This window comes from Embiotoca jacksoni, unplaced genomic scaffold, assembly GCF_022577435.1.
Source record: "Embiotoca jacksoni isolate LCO1_2020_lvr unplaced genomic scaffold, fEmbJac1.0.p SCAF_5, whole genome shotgun sequence".
In the NCBI taxonomy this organism is placed as follows: Eukaryota; Metazoa; Chordata; class Actinopteri; family Embiotocidae; genus Embiotoca; species Embiotoca jacksoni.
In genome coordinates this window covers 9,755,901-9,778,637 of record NW_027185403.1, presented here as the reverse complement: position 1 = coordinate 9,778,637, position 22,737 = coordinate 9,755,901, and the positions used below count along the sequence as shown (strand labels likewise).

Below are 22,737 nucleotides of genomic sequence, written 5' to 3'. Positions count from 1 at the left end.
CTCGGTTGGTAAGGAAACACCCTTTTAAAAAGCAAATGTTTTTGGTTCAACTCTGCGAGAGAACATTTCTCCTCCAACCTAACTCTACTTCCCTCTAGCGTTTATGGGACAGTCATGTTCATGGCATGTTTTCTTCATATAACTTGTTGTGGGCACGTGTGGTAACATAATTAAGACAAGATCATGCAAATTATCCCATTTTTATATAAGCTCGTGCATGCACACCAGTGAGTTAAATCCCTTCTTAGTAAAATAAAAATAAAAAAACACACCAAAACATACACCCAGGTGATAAATGCCGTCGACAAGGTGTTGGACTGGTCCACATACCTGCCCAGTGGAAACTGTGACTACACAAAGACTGGAAATGAAATGACAAGACTGGATTTCTATTGGTTGGCACTTTTTTTCAATAATACAGCAAAATGATAAACATTTATAAACAGTATAACATGCAGTATATCAAACAATTGCAAATAAACACGTGCCATTTCTAAAAAGAAAAAAAAAAGAGCAATGTGGTCTTGGCTGGATCATTGAGAGACGACTCTCTGCACCGCCTGCAGGATGTGCCAACTTCCAGACATTCCCAGTCTAAGTCTGGGAATAATAACTAAATAAAGGGTGGATCCCTCCTGAGAAAGTCTTTGGAATTGCTAAAGATGCCCTTTGATGGGTGACAGGTGAATCGAGGGATATAGACATAAAGAGACACAGACAAAAGAACATATATGTGCATATGCTGAAGAAAGCAATGAAACCTTTACGGTAAAGATCCAAAGGTTAGTGAGGGACAACCTGAGGCTGAGGTGAAAGCCCCGCCCCCTCTGCTCTCCCTCTCTCCTCATTACAGAAGACACAATCAGCTATCCTACAAGTTGGTCCTTTTAAGACGTGGGTTGGAAAAACAAAGGCCATTTTTCAATAAACTAATTTCAAATCGATGTTGGCCCCTGGAATGCCTAAGAAAAATTAATCCGTGTTTAGATATCACCGACTCTGGGAGTAAAAAAAAAAACCCTTCTACCTGGGTGCCTAATTAGACCGAGAGAGAGCAGTCTCAAGTAACTCCTCTAAAGACTCTGCTCCTTCTGCTTTTGGCTCCTCCTTCTCTTCTGTCTTTGTCTTTTTTGAGGGTATTTTACTGGATGACGGCTTGTCTTCCTGCATCAACTCTTTGGCCAGGATGTTGGTCACTGCATGACCAGCTCGTCGGTGGTTGGCTGAGACAGAAGAAGACACTTAGTGAGTGAGAGACACGAATAAAGAGACCGTAACATAAATCAGATGTCATTTTAATCATGATGACTCCATACAGATACGTCAGTGCATGCCAGGAAGTGACATATCTGATCTACGTGCAAAAAGGACATGTACAAAAAATTAAAACATGTCAGTAAGCCATACATCACCAGCCAGATATGGAACAGTTTTCACTGCAGATAGAAAGGTTCATTTTAGTTAATGCATCGGCCACCAGGCTGCACACACAGAAACGACGATGATGCCGAAGTACGTGTCTCCCAACACTGTCATAGGCATTTGTTTTGGATGATAAGAAACAACATGGATGCTCTTTTTCTTTCCAACAAACACACACATGCATTAACCTGACAAAGAAACACACAAATGGAGGAGCAGTAGCGTGTGTGTGTGTGTGTGTGTGAGTGTGTGTGTGTGTGTGTGTGTGTGTGTGTGTGTGTGTGTGAGTGTGGTATGTGGAGTAACTCACTGTTAAAGTCAGATTAGACTCAACATTATTCTGAAGTGAAAAAAAAGGGAAAATGAGGAAAGAAAATGGGATGTAAGACACACACAGAGAAAGAGAAAGAGAAAGAGAAAGAGAAAGAGAAAGAGAAAGAGGGACTGATGAGATGAAGGAATGGAGACGATGTGTGTGAAAATGCAGAGAGGGAAGGAAGGGGTAAGACGGAGCGGGATGATTCATGCTGTGGGAAGATTAAAGAGGCAGGGATGAATGAAAATGAGACGAACACGGATTGGGAGACTGAGTCAGAGGAGGAATAAGCTGTGAGTAACGACAGGAAGCAACGGAAATAAAGTCATGAAAATGTACCGAGGAGTATTCGGAGCAGCGAGGAGAGATAAGATGCAGAGAGAAACAGAACAAGTGTGACAGATTGTGGCCTGAGGATGTTGTCGTTTTTATTCTTCTACCTGCTTACTGTTATTTCCTTTCCTCCACACACACACACACACACACACACACACACACACACACACACACACACACAAGCAGCAGCAGTCTTATCTCTCTTCCCCTCCCTGCATCCTTTACCACTCTCCTTGCGTGGGAGGACAGCTGTGCAGCAGTGGCCATTTTGAATTATATAGGTCAGTGGGAGATTGTGTTTGTGTGTTTGCTCTTATTTTATGCCTGGTGTATGTTCAGAGCTGTTCACTCATCAAGCACACGATGCAACATCAGTCCAAGACAGACATGATCATAAACACAACATGGATGTAAAGTTGAGGAGAAAAAAAACAAAAAAACTTTGAGTCACATGCAATGAACCATGGTAACACACAAAAAAAAAAACATATCAAGACTTGTCGCATGGTTCTGATGGGCAGAAAACACGCAAGAAAACACACAGACAGAGTTACCGAGCAGGTCTCCAGAACTAGTTGTGACAAAGACACAATTGAGTCTGGGGAGAAAGAGGAGAAGGAGGATTTGTAAATTCAGTTGATTTTATCTTCTTTAGTGAGCCGAGGTCTTTCGTTGGGAGTCTCAGCCGGACTGACGGACGCAGACAGCCGGGCTATTAAATTATCACCTTACACACTTTCCTCTGAGAAAGATTTCTCCCCATCAAAAGCACCAACATGGGAAGACTTTATCTCCTTCTCAGTCTACTTTTATACTTCCTCTGTATCTATTTGTGTCTCTTCCATAACTCTCTCTTGCTCATAAAGTTACTAATTAGAAATTATGCAAATGACCCAGAAACCAAGGTGTGTCAGCGTGGGCGTTATTATGTGTGTCGAGCATGTCCTAAAAAAAAATTCAAGCCTGCAGAGAAAAGCTCTTCAAAGGCTGTCAACCCAGCTCCTCTCCGCTCTCATCCTCCCCAGCTCCCTCATGAGAGCCAAGACAGAGAGGAAGAAGTGAGGGGAGGATCAGAGTCAGGATCAGAGGGCCGCTGCTTTGGAAGCAGCATTGGGGGGGTGGGGGGGGGGGGATTTAGACAGAAACCTGCTGATTAAGGTAAGGAGAGCACACGCGGCAAATTTCCCCCATTTGAATATCGTTACAAATATGTGAACTCAAACTGCTTCAGGAGCAAATACATGAGCGGATCGACAACTTCAAATGAGCTCATTAAGGTATTAGTGAAACAGGCTGGCAATATTCATCCATCGTAATATTTTCATCACAAAAACAACACAATCAACGATGCATTTGGCAAGCTCTCTTAGGCCCATTTCCCATGCTCGTTTTTTTCCGCCCCCGACTGAATATATAAGTCTTTCAAATCTCTCAGCAATACTAACTTTAATTTAAAGTAAAGGCTAAATAACTACCGAGTACTTTTAACAAATTACTTCTCAAGAGTAGTAAATGGTGCGCTTACTGGGGACTAAAAAATAATAATATGTATGTATAAAGAACACCAGACTTTTCCTTTAAGGGAACACTGTGGATAGATTTGCTTTAAAGCCTTCAGATGAGACTGACACAACTAAAATAATGCAACTAAACTGACCAGCCAGATTGCGAATTATGCATTTAAAAAGGGCACTGCACCGATTTTACATGTGACGTTTAAATAATAAACTTCACTTCGCTGAAGTAGTAGTAAGATTAAACTTCACACTGATGAAAATACGATTACTTGTCGTAGTAGCAGTACTCAGCCTGTGAACCAGTTGTTGAGTTTGTTATGTGGACTCTGGACGGAGCTGTCTAAATTATGTTGATGAAATGTAACAAGCAGAAATTTTGAGACTTAATTAATCCATATTAGCGACCGAAGATCGGGATACCTCTGCCGCTTCACTTATGACATTTTTTCAATGTCTCTGGCGAGCCTCTAAACTTTGCTAAAGCTCAGTACAAAATTCCCACAGTTGCCCTACACCACGGGGCATTGCAAACAGGAAATTCCCAACCTGCATGTTGATGGCACATTCTCTCTCTGATGTTGACTAAATGATCCATGCTCCTGGCATGAAGCCTGGCGGCTGCAGCAGCAGGGACTGAAACAAAGAGCGTTTTTTAGGTCTGTTTACTGATGGCCGTGAATTATGAGTGTGTTTGCACACTGAATTGTGGTCAGCGGCACAAAGAACGTAGTGAAAGGATCATCTGTAACACATTACACTCCAGGAGACTTAATAATGACTGCCTGATGAGGGAAAGAAGGCTTTATTGTACAATATGTGTTGGTGCTTTTATGAATGGAAAACACAAAAACAGGAAGAACAGTGAAGAGGGAATTTGCAGACTAGTACGTGTCGGGCATTTGGAGATAAGAAGGTACTTTAAACTAAAATGCACACCTCCTCTCTGATCACAATTTCTTTCCTCCCACATAAACAATGAATATGAAATCTGCTTGGTAATACAAGGGAGCAGCCATCTTTCTTGCGTGGTTTCTTGCACACATTTTGCAGCAAACCACTGAGTCACATGACAACATGGTGACAGCGCCACAGCTAGGATGATGGTGTATTTGCAGATGAAGGTTGGACCTCCATCAGTGTCTCTTATTTGCAGGGACTGGTATCGCCCTCCTCAGGCTGCACTGGGTAACACACTGCTGCTCTGCACTGGAGGACTGTGGGAAAGAGTGACGTCATCTAGCACCAATACTGGCTATTGATGTAAAATCCCGGATGTTATGTCTGAATGGGTTCAACTGGTGCAAATATGTGGTTGGCCTTCATAGTGTTGAAGTGGGTGTTGAGCAAGCATGTGACATTACCACCGTTTTAGTTATGACTTGATTGATGAGTCCCGTCCTATTGGTCTGAATAAACTTTTGTGAGTGTGTGTGTGTATGTATGCTTGTGTGTGTGTGTGTGTGTGTGTGTGTGTGTGTGTGTGTGTATGTGTGCTTCTGTCTGTCTGTGTATGTGTGTGTGTGTATGTATGTGTGTGTGTCTGTCTGTCTGTGTGCGTATGTGTGTGTGCGCGCGCGCGTGCGTGTGTGTGTGTTTATGTGTGTTTCTGTCTGTCTGTGTATGTGCGTGTGTGTATGTATGTGTGCTTCTGTCTGTCTGTGTATGTGTGTGTGTGTATGTATGTGTGCGTGTGTGTATATCTGTCTGTGTATGTGTGTATCTGTCTGTATATGTGTGTGTGTATCTGTGTGTGTGTGTGTGTGTGTGAGAACATCTGTCTTCACAAGACACAAGTCTTCAGAGGTCTTTTTTTCTGCTTTTGTAAGAGCAGCAGTGCCAGCACGTGCCTCCATTGTTGCTTTGCCCTTTATCTCAGGCCATCTCTCTGTTGTGCTTTGTTCAACTAGTTGCTATTGTGATTGGCTATACTAGCAGGGGTCATGACCCAGCAGATGGGTCTAAAGCGAGTGTTTAGACACATCATTCCTCCACTTAATTGCTTTTTACACACATACACACACACAAGATTAGCCTCATGCAGCTGATGAGTCTGTATTCATGCTAAAGGACATAAACACATCATCTTAAAATCTGAAGCCGGAGTGTGACAGTGTTGGATGAAAGGCCGTTTGTCTTGCTATGTAATGGTGTGTATTTGGCAGCATGTATTGGTATGCAAACACCCATTTGTGTCTTTGTATCGGCATGCAAGCATCTGGTGTGTGTGTTTTGTCTGTATGTGTTTAAAAGGGAGGGGGTAGACAGAAGGAGGGTAGACAGCTGAGGAGCCCCTGTGCAGTCTGCTCATTCTGAACACATGCACGCGCACACACGCGCACGCACGCACACACACACACACACACACACACACACACACAATGATCTGTGGCACAGGTCAAAGGTGAGGGGGTATAAAGCCTCCGCAGCCTTGTGGCTATCCTTTTAGTCACACTGCTGTGACACAATAAGCATGACAACACTGAATAGGTCCTCAGTAGTAATTTAACACTGAGCTGGTGACTTTTGTAGTCACTGCAGCTGTGTGGGTGAGGCACACTCTTCATGTAATGAAGCCAGTTACAAGCACAACAGCAATCAAATAGCTCCAGAGTCGAAAACAAAACGGTAATAAAACCACAAAAATCATTTTCAGGTCCCATTTTATAAAAGGTAGACAATCATGCAACCCAATGAGAATACTGGGATGCCGCCAACTTCACACTGTGATTGGTCAGCCATACATCGGTGAGAAAGTATGCTGGGTTTAAACTTTTCTCTTTTTTTTTTTTTTTCATTTGTTACACAGGTTCTCGTGGTATTTTTCAAGTATACAACTGAGGTCAAAGGTGAGTGAAAATGTTACGCCGCCACTGTCATGGCTGTTTTTAAACAGTAACACTGTTGTTCAGGTAGAAAGTGATTAAATAACCCCACTAATATTGTGTAATTAAAATCAAAATATCCCTTTTTAAAGCTCAATATATTTTGTTTTTGTTATTTTCTTATTTCTAACTAAAAAGTACTTGAGTGTACAAGAAGACTTTTTAAACTCAAAATGAAGACGTGTTCCAACAGAAAATAGAGCAGAAAATCTGCTTTTGATGAGTGTAACACCGATTACATGCAGCAGTGTGTGTGTGTGTGTGTGTGTGTGTGTGTGTGTGCAGTGACGGTACTGCCGGCTAAATGTTGTATCGAAGCCCCTGTATTCCTAACAACCTGAGGTGTGTCGGTAACATCTCTTATAGATGCACCACAAGTTTAAATAGTAACAGCTAGACATATCTGCAACGCCACAGAATGAACTGTAGCAGCAGCTGAAATAGCCGTATGTACCCGTATCCAGCCAAGGGGCAGCTGCGCTCACAAACAGCAGCTGGCTACTGTGGAAGATCTGCCTTTCAAAAAGAGAAACAGACACTAAGTGCATTATGTAAAGTGTCACATCATCTCCCCTTTTCCCTACTGTCTGCAGGTTGGTTCCCTTAAATGGCAGTGGATCAAAACTGGATTGAATCCACACGACAACCGTTCATATGGATCAGGAATGCAAAACGTTTTGCAAGGAAAAACTAAAGTTATTTCAAGGGAGCATAAAAGTATTGTGAAGTAACGTAAAAATAATCTATAGACATAATTATGTGGAATATCAGGCAGCCGAAACTTCTGTTTTACGTACAGCTTCATTTTGATTTTGTCTGTTAAATTCCCTTAATAAGAGAAAATATCACTGCTCCTCCGCTCCTTTACTCGCTTATAACTTGTTCAAAAGAATGAGTCTTTGTTTTTTGTTCAAAGACTAATTATGTGACATCTGATCAGTAAAATCGTTGAACACAATGGCTTAAAGTAGTTGTGCCGGAGAAAGTAATTAGATGGAGCAACTGGTTTAACTGGCCCAGGACTAGTGGCATATTAAAAGTCACAATAAGCGACGGTGGGAGAGAGGAGGAACTCCATCTGACCAAACTGATGCCACTTCTATGAACTCTTACAGCTTCATACGAGTCCACCTGTGTTTATCTACCTTAGACACAACAACACTGTCATTTAGTTATGTTTTCGAAAGGATTCGATAACATAAATGACTTCTTTCTACAACATTTATTCCTTAAAGATGTGTTGCGATATTATGTAACGTATAGAGAACAAACTGAATGACTTTTCTTCAGATCTAAATGTCCTTATCCATCTCTTTTTCCCCCCTGTACGCAGCATACTTCACGCATATATTACGCCTTTTGTAGTAAGCACTAATAATACTCTTCGTGTGCATACATGAGCGAGAAGATGTTTTTATACGGCTGATGGAGGCAGCCTGTGGCCCCAGCGGTGCCAGAGTCCGGATGTGCCTCCTCCTACTTCAGCTCCACTAAATTAAGACCTGTGATTCAACCAACCAGTCAAACATGTGCACACACACACACACACACACATGAAGACACAGTCCTACTGTGTGGGTGAAAGTCTTAAGGCCCTTCCTGCTTGTAGGAAGCAGTGTGGGTAACTGTGAAGGGGCAGCGTTTTAAACATCAGTGAAGAAAATATAAACTCACAAAACTGACATTACCAAATAAAAAAAAGAAAACACAGCATGGCTTCACACCTTCCACATAAGCCATGGAAATCCTTGAACTTTAGCAAAAGAAAAACAGAAACGACACCATGGGGTAAACGAGGAGACACGGAGGAGGCGAAAAGCAGAGATGTGATACATACAGCCATTTATATTTTCCTACATACAAGTATGTGTATGGATGAAATCTCTTCCTCTCTGTTTCTCCAACAAACATGATCAGGTATTTCCTGCTCAGAGTGTGAGGTGGCCAAACAGTATTATGGATGACTGACTGAGCCTTCAAGTGGGCCCCTTTCTTTCTTCCCTGCTCCTGCTTCTCCCTCCATTTCCCTTCTCAGTCAGTTTGCCAGAGATGAGCCCGTGTTGTTTGTTATTTAAGAGAAATTCCTGCACTCAAAGACTTTCACAGTGGGGCTGAAGAACCTCACAATCCCTGTTTCACTAAAATGCACAATTATACCTAACAGGCTAGTAAAATGCATTTTGCCATGGAAACCAAAAACAAAGACTGACCTACAATAAATACAAAAGAAAAATAAATGCATCCAAATTTATGACTGAGTAAAACTTAGAGACACTTTTTTCATTAAAAGATGGGGGGTTGGGGTCTGTCTAACTGCAGATACTATTTCATGGCAGCCCAGTTTAGCACTGGTAACAATCAAAAGGCAGGGAAGGTTCATACAGAGAAGAGCTCCACCTCCCGGATCTCTCTGTTCTACTGTTCATGAACAAAAAGTCTGGAAGTAAATGAAATATGAAGAATGAATGGATTTAACATACACTGAAGGTCAAACGACTTCGACAGATAGGTACAGATTGGGCACTATGTAAAAATATTGTGGACTGGGATAGGGTATAAAAATGTCCCAGAATTTGTGAAAACCTCTCAGCTCTGTGCCCAACATCAACATTTTTTTGAACCAGTTTGAAAAATTCGTAAAGTACAAAAAAAGGAAAGAAACTAACAAGGGGGAAAAAAAAAAAAAAAAAAAAGAAGAAAGAAAGAAGGAAAGAAACTAACAGCGCCGCTTCACATCTGGCTTCTATTGAGGAAGGGATTGGGTTGCACACACTCTTCCACAACCTTTCTCATGTGCGAATAGTGAACCCACACAATAGTGCATGTGAATAAACACACAGGCACAGGGCCTCTTCCGCTCTCTCTCTCTCTCTCTCTCTCTCTCTCTCTCTCTTAATGGGGCACTGGACACTTTCCCACTCACATGGTTCCACAAGTTGCCTAATACCAGGAATCATGTTACAATTTTTACTGTTTAAACAGCTCTAAATTCCTCCCTTTCATTTGCACGGTCTTAGCAGGACATATTATCCACAAAGTGTACGAGATTACAAACATAAAACAAAAAGAAAGGAGAAAATAGTCTAGTCTCTGGATTTAATAGTGGGGCAGACAGAGTGAACAGCTAACCTGATTACTCGCTGTCTCTATGAGCTTACAGACTCAACAGCATGCACTGAATGAAAATCCATGCAGGCTGGAGTTGTGCACAGGACATGACCCATACTTTAATCATACTTTAGCCAATTGCATTATGTCTTGTGTATTGCTCACTTGCTGATATCACTTCCTCAAACTTTCTGCCCACACGCTGGTTCATCCTCCTCCTACATTCATATTCCATATTTTCCAATTCCGTAGCCACACCCTGATCAGTTGTTCCTCTCTAAAGCATCTTACTGCCCACACCCACCCTCTTCCTTTGTTGTTGTGCCAGCCTTTGATGGCAATGGCTTTGCCCCCATAACTACGGCCAGAGAATATTACCACAACTCACAGCCTCTGAGTCATGCAACAAAAGGAACAGAGACCAAGAAAAATAAACAAATCTGTTGTTGTGTGTTGACAGAAACATGGAGACAGAGTTAAAGAGGCAGAAGGAACAAATGAGTCTCGTATGCTACATGTGCTCCCGTCTCGCACGCATAACAAAAACTGGATGTGAAAGGAAACCGGAATCTGTAAATCAAATAAGACAAGAAACCTTGAAACATGTCCACGACGTTTTGGGAAGATTTATTGCGTTGTTTGTGTTTGAGTACCTGCTTGCCGAGGTCCTCTCTTCCTCCTGAAAGCAGCGCCGGACTGCAGCGCCTCCAACAGGCCATCCATGATACCAGTTTCATCGCCCTCTGTAAGAGGCATCAAAACATCATATTAGCAATGCATCAACAAACAAGTCAGGGTGTGCAGTTGCATTTAAACTTCTATGTATGACACACACACACACACACACACACACACACACCATAATCCCATCCCTGTCATTATAAATCAGTGCACGGTCATTGTCTCCCGACAGCAGGAAAGAGAACGGTGGTTTTACAAAATTTTCTTCTTATTCCTGTTCATGATACACCAACACACGTGGGCCGTGGGGATATTTACCAGCCACGTGGCCACGTTGGCAAATTAACTGCATTAGCCCAGATAGGCAGTGACCTAGTTCAGCTAATGTCACTGCTAGGGGATACACACTGCACATTCTGGGAGATAACCTCTGAAACACACAAGCACACCCTTTCTGGAAAAACACACCCACTAAAAACCGAATCCACATAAACATTAAAAAAAGACAGAATGAACTGTGTAATTGTGGCTTACATTTGAAAGGGTATTGACTGGAAACGATCCCTGTATCTGTACATGTTTACAGGTACAGTTTGTATGGGTGGGCTCTTTGTGTGTTTGTTTATATTTATGCTCTCTGCACAGCCTCGATGTCTGGTGGTCATAAATAGATTATAGTGGGCCAAACCAAGTGGGGTACCAGATCTCAATACTGTGTGTACAAGTGTGAGTGTTGCCATGACTATTTTGTGGGCAACATTCAGTGGCACAGCTCAGCACTCAGGCAGATGGCTTTAATTATTTCCATTTGAACCGGACGAGAGACCCGGGAAAGAGAGCAGTGGGGTTGGGGGTTAAAGGTTTATGTCGTCACCTCCCCAACCCCCAAACACGAACACATGGCTCGCCCCCCCCCCCCCCCCACACACACACAGTATCTAATCCTGCAGTAAGCCATGAAACAGATGGCCCGTGGTCTCGCCTGTTACGTCCGAGAAAGTCTCCCTCACAACACTCTCTAAGCCTTCCACAGCTCATCCACACCTCTCAACGTCCATCTCCTGGAACTGCACATTTGGATCAAGATGACGAATGCCATCGTTTCTTGTTTCCGGGGAAACACATATGACCCATTTCTACTTATACTAATCACATGGCTGGCTCAAGCCACTAGTGCGAGCACACATACACACAAACCTATTTGTTAAGAACACTGACCTAGCTGAGTATATAACATGCTTATTATTGACTTGTAAACACCAAACTAAAAGGGGAAAGTTCCAGGGCCTATGCTCGCTACAGTATTATACATGCACCTCTATAGCGTTTTTGTGTGAGTGTGTCCTCGGGCAGCACGACTCAATAAAGCCATATACAAGTGTTTTTTCATCAGAATGAGACTTTTTACAATGTTTGGTTTGTTAGCAGTTAGTAACTGGGCAAATGGGGGGGGGTAATCATGTGCTCTTGTTAATTCACATGCTTTTTCTGGGGAATAAATGTCCGGTTGATGGTATAATATCAATACAAAATCAATAATGAAACGACCTCAAAAACGGTGGTGGCAAATTTAGACTCGATACAACAATGGCACTGATTGCGAGTAGCACAGACATGCACACGCAAACATGTAGTCCACGTTAAAAACAGCAAGACACAGCCTCAGGCAAGTAAGAACATAAGACGGATTCATTCGTGCAATAGCATTATATTGTGAGCTCTTAAAGATCTCTGATCTACACCGACCGCGCACACACAGACACATCTCTCTGTGACACACACACACACACACACACACACACACACACACACACACACACAGCAGTGGCATCTTGTGTGGAGCAATAGCACCCCTAATGGATGTTCACACAATAACAGATGAGGACATGAGTGGAAACATTTACAGAGAAGATAACAGGAACAACAAACACAGAATGAAAACAGCGTTTGAATCTTTATTTTACTAATGTGCCTCTTTCACAGTCGCCTACGGTGAAGACATCAGGCCGCCCAGGCTTAGCCCATCTCATCCCCTCTGCCTTTCTCCTCTTCCCCCCTCTTAGAAGAGACTCAGTCTAATCCCCAACAGAGCATCTGCTGCTCTGCTCACCTCCCTCCCCTCCCCCACTCTGCTCCTTCACTTGCTCTCTGTGTGGAGCGTGAGCACTCCTCGTGGCAGTTCCCAGACCAGCATCTGCGTTTGTGTAAACCACACATGCATGCACACACCCTTTTACCACATGCATAAAAACACAGAGCCTCGCACCATCTTTCAAAGACGGCACTGACACCTAGCTGTAGAAGTAAGGAACAGAAGGTTTTGTAAGCAGCTTTGGTTTATGCCCAAAGCTGGATTTCTCATTTCGGTAGTTGACTGTATTTATCAGATCAAACTGGAGCAAATATCTAATTTAAAGCACAGATGGTGAATGTGAACTTTTGGTTGTGGCATTTAGGTACACAGCCAGTTTAGTATACTACGGCTACATTTTATGAGAGCCAAATAAAGATAAGCAAAAGCATTTACTGATTAGATGATGAAAAACATGCAATAAAGTACTATCCTATAAATGTCAGGAGAATGAGGCATTCACAATAATTATCATGAGATGCTTAGAGCATGTGCAGAGTGAGACTACGCTGAGTGAATCTGTGTGACTCGCTTAGGAATGACAAGGCCACAAACCGAAAACACACACTGACCGTTCCAGGGTTTAACCAGCAATCGAGATATTATGTTTACCGAGACAGCGAGTGATTCAGGGAATTCATGAGATAGCAAGGGTATGTATGCGAATAGAAAGCTGAAGGGTGGAAGGAGAAAAAAAGGGAACCAGGAAGATGTGTGCAAAAGAGCAGCTGCTGAAAACAAATACAGAACAAAGGCCAGGTGTGTGTATGCCATATTTGTGTGTGCTTGAATTCAAATAGGGGGGGTGTTAAATGACTCTAGGCTACAGGGGCAGTCAAATATGCCACCTGTACGTAAATGATCTCTAGCCCACAAACGCGCGCGCGCGCACACACACACACACACACACACACACACACACACACACACACACACACACACACACACACACACACACACACACACATCTTTGAAGGACTATTATGTTCCATTTGTGCATGTCTCGAGAGGCTGAACATGAAATGTGACTACTTCACTTTCTAGCACAAATTCTCCATACTTTTAACAGAGACAAAGTTTTCCAAGTGGGGTCTGGGTTCCTTTAAATGCTCTTTACATGAACGATAGACACCGCGGGGAGGGGGGAGGAAAAAAATGTGGGAGTGATGGATTAAAAGCAGGATGGGAAGAGGAGAAGCGAGCTGGAACACTGACCACTAGGAGAAAGGCCAGAAAGACTTTTTGTAAGAGTTTCACAAAACAAACAGACAGACACACACAGACACACACACAGACACACACACACACACACACACACACACACACACACACACACACACACACACACACACACACACTTTGACCATATGTTTATTCAACACACGGACGATAAACATGATGGAAACACTGACCAGAAAGACACGGTAATTTGTAACATACACAAATAGAGTGCAATGAGGCTGTGGCAAATTTTTGACTCTGAGGCAGCAAAGTCTCTGGAGAACCCAAATGGAGCCAGTGAGAGGAGGAATGTACTGAAAAGTAGGTCACAGTCTGAGAGAAGGGGGGAAAAAGTGTTTGTGCATAAATGTGTGTCTGCAAGGCAGGATTTGAGTCCTATCTGTGTGTATACAGGGATGAGAGTGAGAATGAGTATGTGTTACACAGGACAATATGCTCATAGCATATTTTTGAAGTATAACAGCATCGCATTGAAAGTGGAAAAATTTAACTTTTATGGAAGAAAAATCGCCTGATTACCAGGGGAGTGAAAAGAGGTCACGTAGTTCCTTGCATACATTTTCCTTGTCCTCACTTTATGTGGGGATTCATTGTTGCTTGCTTACTTCAAAACAAGTCATCAACATTAGATTAACTGTGGTCTATAAATACTGAAGGGCTGTTCTTTCCACACACACCAACCCCCTCACACACACACACAAACCTTCCATAAAAGTGTGGACTCTGACTGCCCCCAACTGGAATCAGAAGGAAATACAAACTGACGAGGAGAGTGACTCTCTCTTTCTTTCAGGCATATGCACATTAACAGATATGATCCAGAAATCTTGACCTGCGTTGATGTCGAGGAGCTGGTTCTTCTTGAGTTTCTCCTCTCTCTCCTTTTCTGCTTTTTCCCGAGCCAGCTTGGCCCTCTTGATCTTCTCTTCAGCCTCCTTCCTCTTCTGATTCTCTTTCACCGCTTGCTGGTGGGAGAAGAAAAAGAAAAAGAGAAAATGTCAGTGTCTGTATGCACATTAAGTTGAAGTGTTTGGTGTAGATAATTTAGTGTTAAAAATAAGAAACAGATCCTTAAAACAGATGGGTCTAATTGATGTCTGTTTATGCAAACAAAACTTCAAAACCAGTGAAAGGCTGTTATCCTCTCTAACTGGTAAAACAAGTTATCTGACAAGTTATCTGACGTGGGAGCTTTCCCTGCTTACAGTTAATGTATAAACCGACAACATAATGGAGTCACTCTCTTTCATTATTATGTCAATACCAAAAAGTGTACAGTCACCCGTTTGATCTCATCCTGGTCTGACATTTGCTTTTCATCTACCATATTTTCATTTGTTGGTCTTTGTTTACTGTCTGCCAATGTTTTTTGAGGCTTGTCAGGAAACACTGAAAACCACATCAGCCTCTTTTTAATTAGAACACTTTGTTCACAAAACACACACACACACACACACACACACACACACACACACACACACACACACACACACACACACACACAACCTGGAACATGTTTTTAAAGGTGTTGAGGTCCCCAAAGAATTCCTCTGCAGACATTTTTCTCGGGTCAAAGACAAAATAGCCTCCCAGATCATTGTACTGCTTCTCCATATTCTTATGCATCAGATCCAGCATCTCATACTGTTCCTGGGCGTTGCTCACGAAACTGTTAAGACTTGGTGTTAAGGTACATAAAATCCAAATGTCATCAAAACAAAATCTTTTGACTGAATTTTTAAAAGAACAGACTCATTGAGGCACTGAACAATTATACTAAATAACTGAATAAAGAGGATATTGACATCTTTTCCACAAACAGGTCCTTGTCATTTTGTGGAGGAGGGAAAGTTTCCAGATCCTTCTTCAGGGTCTTGATCTGACGACCCATCAGTTCCAGGTTCTTCTGAATTGTCTCTGCAGAAACTGCCACAAAGAAGGAAAAGTTAACAAGGCAAAGCACTTATGTACAAAGATAACAATGGACTGTTGTTTTGTTTTCATAGGAATCAGTGATACTGTGGATAAAAACATTAAACGCAGGATGGATATGCAGTGCCTGCAGTTGAAACGATGTGAGCACAATGTATCAATAAGTAAGTAGGAGTTATGAATGGATGACACTACGCCCAGACACAGATTATAATACGAGTTAGATGTCCCGTGTACCTCTGGCAGCCTTTTCAACATGTATGAGCTCATCAGGAAAGCTCATGACATCCGGATACCGCTCCTGGCACACGTCAGCAAGGAAATGGAGCAGAGTCTGCTTCAGGTCAGCTGATTTGGTGTCACGCAGCTGATTGGAAGAAAAATGTATTTTAAAAAAGGAACACTGAAAAGGCAATCAATCAAAAGTTATTTAATGTTTGCATGGTGAGCAGTGTTTACCAGTTTTAAATGTAAATTTGACTGTGCCCATGTCAGCTATTCCACATGATAAAATCAGATAAAACCCAATTTTGAGACACTAACCCTGTGTAGTTTCATTTTACTGATGAAGGAACTATGATGTCATGTGTATATATTTATACGAGTGTTAAACTCAAATTACTATATATTTAAAGCTAATAATGAAAAAGGTGTTTGGCAAAACCTGTGTATGTTATTCTTAATGTGACTGTTTTTAGGTAGACCCTGTCTCATCACTAAACTATGTAAAATGGAATAAGGCACAGGAAAAGGTTGAGATTCACATATAATTCAGGGGTGACAATAAGTGAAGCTGAAGACATGAGCAGTGAACTAAATTAAGTGTTTTCTGTCACAGTAGGTAGGCCACTCTTTATATGAAAGCTTTACTCTCATGCGGCACACTTCTCATTTAAGTAATGGCCTTTCCAGTGCATTCATTCAGTCTTCAATGTGGGTGTGTGTCACATGTCTACACTTCACCTTGCACAGGTATGATATGGAGAAGCCGAATGCCGTGCCGTTGCGGGAGCCAGCATTCATGTAGTTCCCAACGAGGAGGGTGATCTGCAGCAGCTTGGAGAAGGTCTCACTTTTCCTCATTTCCTCGCAGGCTGCCGTCACCGACACCACATCTGGCTTGATGTTGTTCAGCTGCTCCTCAAACTGCAACTTGAACAGAATGGCCTCAAGCCGTGGCATCAGTCGCTTCACACTGGACATCTGGAGAAACAAAGGAAGATGGGGGGGATTTGAGACCAGTTGCTGGTATGTTTGTTGCCACATAGAGTGAGTGAGTGAGTGAGTGAGTGAGTGAGTGAGTGAGTGAGTGAGTGTGAGTGTGTGCGTGCGCACAGATTTGTGAGTGAGTAAAGGAGATTTCATCCATTACTCACATCTTCCACAGTTGAACAAAGCCATCTGTGTTCATCAACACGAGGACATTCTGTGTCTAATATACCGACAGAAATATGACTCCATCTCAGGATTTTCCACACCTCATTTGCCATCACACCAAATTTCCTGCTATGCTTGTGGTTAGTCACGTTCAGGTCAGCTGGGAAAATTCAAACTATACCTATTTTACCGAAACAAAATTGCCTATTTTCTGGATGTTTTCCTTTGTATGCATGTTTCCTTACCACTACTCCAAATTGTTCCGACTCAGCCAAGTCATCGTATTCATCCTTCATCTCTCCCAGGACACTCATCTGGTCTGGTGTTGGCAGTTGTTTGACCAGGTTCTACGTGGCAAGAACAGGAAAATATATATGACTGACAGGATGTGGAGACATTTAGATGTGCCCCTAGCTACGACATGGTCCACACAAAACACAACGACAGATTGATTGATGGGTTCAGCTAATGAGCAGCGACCTTGACGATTCAGTGTGTAAAGAGTCTTGAAGTGTGTGGGTGCTTATGAAACTGTGTGATCTCTCTTGTAAAACAGATGATATGTCTCAAGAGACTTGCTGATTAAATAAAGGTTAAAAAAAAGAAGAATGTCCTTCTGCTGAAGGACACATCAACAAGGCAGACACAATCCTCCTGCTCATTATATTCACTCAGGACTCCTTCAATAGCTAAATACACATTTAAATGACCTACTCTGAAAGCGAGCACAGAAAACGATGCGGGGAAATAAACATTCCCAAGCTCACTATTCACTCATAACAATGTGAATAGATGCAAACACAGAATCTTATATACCAACACGAGGACAGATCTTAGGCCAGTACCTGAACCATGGACTCTGTGAGGATCTTCTCATTGACCTGCAGGACGGCGTACTTGATCTCTTCATAAGGGAGACGGAACGATCCCAGGAAAATGGCTTTATGAACAAACACAATCAACAGCAGAACTCACTTTAACATGCTGTTATTGCTGGCATTTCAATGACAGAGTTTAGTAAATATAAAAGAAATGTCATTGGTATGGCAGCATTACGCTAATGGACTTACAAAGGTTCTGTGAAGTCTTGCCATCAAGAATCTTCAGCTCCTTCACCTTCTTCAGCTGCTTCTTTTCGTCTCCGCCGTCCTGCTCCTTTTTTGCTGGAGAGGTGGACAGAGAGAAGGGGAGACTCTGTTAGAAAGTGCATTTCTTGATTACTTTCTAGATAGAGGACACTTGGATAAGAATATAAATGTCCTTGGAGGTATCTAATGCTGGTGGGATCACCCTAGTGGGTAGTTCCACTCATGACATCCCCAGATCTGTTCAGTTCGAAAGCAACTAATGAGGGAAAGGACAATACAGCATGAAATCAGCGGGTTCCATAAAATAGAGGTAAGTGGACTAGAGGAATGGACAGAGGGCCTATGTGATGGCTATAAAAACTGACAGACTTGGCAGGGCCTTCACTATTTTCTCTCTCTCCCAACTGTATGTTGTCATGGAGGTGTTGAGTTTATTGTATCGGTGGCCTAGGGTAAGACTGAGCTCATATGAAATGGCTGAAACACGTCCCCTGCGTGCGTGGGCCTTTTAAATATGGCCAGACATTTGTTAGCTGTAAGGCATTTAAAGTTGCATTCAGCTTACGCATGGGCACATACGCACTGTCCTTTCGCACACACACACTCACACTCACACTCGACATTCGACACATACACGTAACATGAAGTCGTTCTGACAAGGTCAGGATTGTGACTGTGAAGATGTGTCAGAGTGTGGGGGTGGATATGCACGAGATGAGAATTAGGAGTGAAAGATGAACAATCACATGGGTTTGACCACATGACATCCCGCTGCCAGGCACATTAGACCCGAGTTCAACAGAGTTCTGGATGTTAGTTGTTCACTTGTTTCGTTCGTGTCATGATCCATTCCATGCTGCTGGAATGATTAGACAGAAAATCAGTCAAATACAAATCAAAATGACTGTTCAGTCATTTAACAGGTCATTTCATATTAATGTTGAATAAATGTCTCGTTAACTGTGGGTCAAATAAAATAAAGACTATTCTGAGTTGACTTGAGATGAAAGTATGTCCTGATTTTGATAGAGACTAAACGAGTAGTCATCAAAACTATTCACCACACATAAAAAAAATTAAAAATAAATTAAAAAAAAAAAAAAAAAAGTCCCACAGCCATTTCTTACCCTTTCTACCTTTGTGTATGGATTCAAGTATGAGAACCACTGAAGCATGCTGGTCTTTACCCATTACTTCTTCTCCAGTTTAGGTTTAGTCCAAATCACTATGTAAGACTTTATCTGCCTCTCTGCTACCTCGTCCCTGCCTTATGTTTGTAAAGACCAGACAGGAACACAGAACCAGATGAAACTGTCTGGATGAAACAACAGTGCCAGTACGGCATACTGTGATCATGTTGTTTCCCTTTGTCACGTTCTCTCTGAGACACAAAGACAGACAATACAAATCTAAAATGCTCCGTGTCCTCAGCAGCCCACCTGCTTCCACTACCGGGTGGTGACCTCATGTAATGACAACAGAGGCTAAAATTAAAGATTTTATGACAATCGGCAAGACTATCTGGGCAGAACCGACTGTAACCATTGTAAAACAATGACAACATGTTGTGGAGATAGACCTACTTACTCCTACTTAATTACCGGTGTTAATAATATCTCTTGTTTGGGCCATTTGAGGTTTACCTCTATGTACCACAGATGTGGCCTTATTGCTTCACTTTCTTTGTCATACCACCATCCTTTATTACAATCTGTCCACATTCAATGCAGTTTATTAGTTTAGTGAAAAATGGTCTCATTCATAAGCAGCACTGTGAGTATTCCCCTCACACACACACACACACACACACACACACACACACACACACACACACACACACACACACACACACACACACACACACACACACACACACACAGAGAGAGAGAGAGCGAACCACTTCAGCATAACAACTCATTCAGTCATCTGTTCACTTGTCCATATGTCCAGTCAAACAGCGCTTTGTCTCAATGTGAGGTGCCACTCAGTTGGACAGTCTGTTAACAAGCCTCTTAATGAGCTCCTCATCCCTCCATGCAGCCATTCATCTAGAACACACGTACACACAGAGCAGTCCGTCAGTTGACTGAGGGCTTAATAAGTCCCATTGTTTCACTCAGTATCAGCTTCAGTGTTATAAAACTCCTCTCTCAGAATCTACCGTCATTCATATCTCAGGTTTCAGTCTGTACATCTTCTGTTTTCATGTAGTTTGCATTATATCATTACAATCAGCTGTGTGCCACCAACACCAACAGCACTATTGTGTGTCCAACACTCAATCCATAGTTCCAGCTGAGAGCAGGAAGCTAAAGCAGGAAGCCAGCCACACACACACACACACACACACACACACACACACACACACACACACACACACACACACACACACACACACACAGGAAATCCATCAGGACATCTGACCGGAAACAACATAAATATCTTTGCACAAACACAGCAAGTCACAGCTGGAGGGTTAAAAAGAAAGGAAGTGAACTTCTACAAATAAACATCTTCAAATGGAGTCGCAAACAGGGAGACTGATAATGGCCTAAAATAATCCTCTTCTTCAAGACATGACATCTGGGAAATGGGAGAAAATAACGCCTCTAAAGATAACATTTAGAAAAACAACTATAAAACTATATGTAAAATATACTATCATATCAGTAAAAGCTTAAACACCTTCACACCCTGCACATACCATCATACACCTGCAGACCTGCACAAAGACAGGAGTACACATGCTTCAGCACAGATGCACCTCTAATCTGGATAGTATATAATCTCAAGGAGTAACAATCCTGTTAGTCTGGGACAATACTAGTAACCTAGTGGCAGCATCCTGTCAGTAGGTCGGTGTGTATGTATGTGTGTGTGTGTGTGTGTCAGGGAGATAGAGAGCCAGTGAGGGAGCATGTGTGTTTGTGCATGTGTAAATCCTCAGCACTACAGTGCCAGCTGCGCTCTAGCCAATAGAATCAGTCCTGGCTATGTTGACATCGTGGCTGATTCATAAAATGGGGTCTGGTGTGCAGATTGTAAAATGGCTGCTCCGTGGTTTCCACATGCACAGCCGGTATGTTTTCATTTATGAGCCGATGGCACCTCCAGTGGTGGCTATGGAGCACTGCGTTGTGTTGCTCTTAGTCATTGTGGGGGAGGAAAGGAAATGACAGAGGCAGAACATATGTGTGTTCAGACAAAGACACACACACACACACACACACACACACACACACACACACACACACACATACACACACACACAAAAGTATATTCAAGCACATACGAACACACTTGTGGAGTGCTGAAATCTTAACATCCACATGTTTTATTGTTCCAGCTGCCTTTTTGTTAAACCGTCACACACAGAAGGCCTCTTTTCTGGAAACAAATCCACACACACATATGGACGGACACACACACACACACACACACACACACACACACACTTCTCTTTTCCTGGAAACCCCCCCCCCCCCCCCCCCCCCCCCCCGGGACAGCTGCTTGGCATTGAGAGATGACTAGAAAAGAAGGGGGGTTATGTGTGTGTGTGTGTGTGTTTGCTTCTGTCTGTTTCTAATTATGTGGAAAGACAAAAAAAAAAAAAGCAGAGATGTAGGGAGAGCGGAAGAGAAGAAGGGAAAGAGGGGTGCACAGAATCATGAGGAGCCAAGTCATGCAGAGGTCTTTGTCAATATGTAACCAAGCATCTGTGTGTGTGTGCACACTTGTGTCTGTCTGTCTGTCTCTATCTGCACAAAGAGGAGTCTGTTTATCAGTCAGCAGACCTGAGTCTGTCCTTCACTCCCCCCTTCCTAGTCCTTTCCACCCTTGTTCCCTCACTCCTTAAAAGGAAAAAAATCTGTAGTGGAGAAGGTGAGTAGCTCAGCTTGGAGAAAAAAAAAAAAAAAAAAGACAGAAAGACAGATGGAATGAAGGAAAAAGAAGGAGCTGGTGAGGGATAGAGACAAACAAAAAACAGAAAACAAATTGACAGTACACTTTCACTTGTGGCTATCCCAAACTATAGATGAAACTTAAAGAAAAGTTTTAGTCCTCTCGGAAAGCCTCTCCTCTCCTCTATTACGTTTTCAGTCTTTTCATGCAGTCTATTCATCCTCTCATCACCACTCCCTGTTCGTGGACGGCTGTGCTTTATTTTTAACCCACTAAAAGCTTTCAGATGATGTTCTCCAATGTATATTTGCAGCAAAAACTGTGTTTTTCAGAGCCCTCTGCTGGCAAGATAGGAGAAAAACACAACATTAACTTTATATAACTTCAACCCAACTTTTTTTCCATTCAGCATTCCAGGACTGGAGATTGTTTAAAGTGGAACAGAGGAGGGGGTGAAAAGTTTCAACATCAATATCTCTGGCTTGAGCAGTTCTTTGGAAAAAGTTGCTGCATTTGCTCCAGAGAAAAGCACAGTCATAAAAACAAATCTCTTGCCAACCTTTCACATCAACAAAGACAAAATGTATGTGAGGGAAACTTAAAAAGAACATCTTGTGTTTTTCGTTTTAGAAATCTTACTTCAAGAATGCTAAACTGTTCGTTCTAAAAGGTATATGAGACACAGAAGAAAATGAAAAAAGGAGGGGGGGCAGAAAGCTCTTTGTCTAAAGTAAACAGCAGGCCAAAACTATGGCAGACAGAAGGACAGCTGTAGCTTTGGTCCCTTTAAACTTTAAATGTC

At 42.4% G+C, this 22,737-nt stretch overlaps 1 protein-coding gene across 1 annotated transcript; it reads right to left on the bottom strand.

Annotated features, from left to right (window-relative positions):
- Positions 1–1,107: 1,107 nt before the first annotated feature.
- Positions 1,108–21,186, bottom strand: LOC138211610 (protein diaphanous homolog 1). The gene is made up of 13 exons (XM_069171580.1): positions 21,141–21,186; positions 20,737–20,754; positions 18,015–18,107; positions 17,790–17,884; positions 17,190–17,291; positions 16,531–16,770; positions 15,805–15,934; positions 15,437–15,561; positions 15,142–15,306; positions 14,468–14,600; positions 10,235–10,324; positions 2,629–2,672; positions 1,108–1,223 (listed from the first exon to the last, which is right to left on the bottom strand). The coding sequence occupies exons 1-13, from the start codon at positions 21,184–21,186 to the stop codon at positions 1,194–1,196; spliced, it is 1,311 nt and encodes a 436-aa protein (XP_069027681.1). The 3' UTR covers positions 1,108–1,193.
- Positions 21,187–22,737: the final 1,551 nt, after the last annotated feature.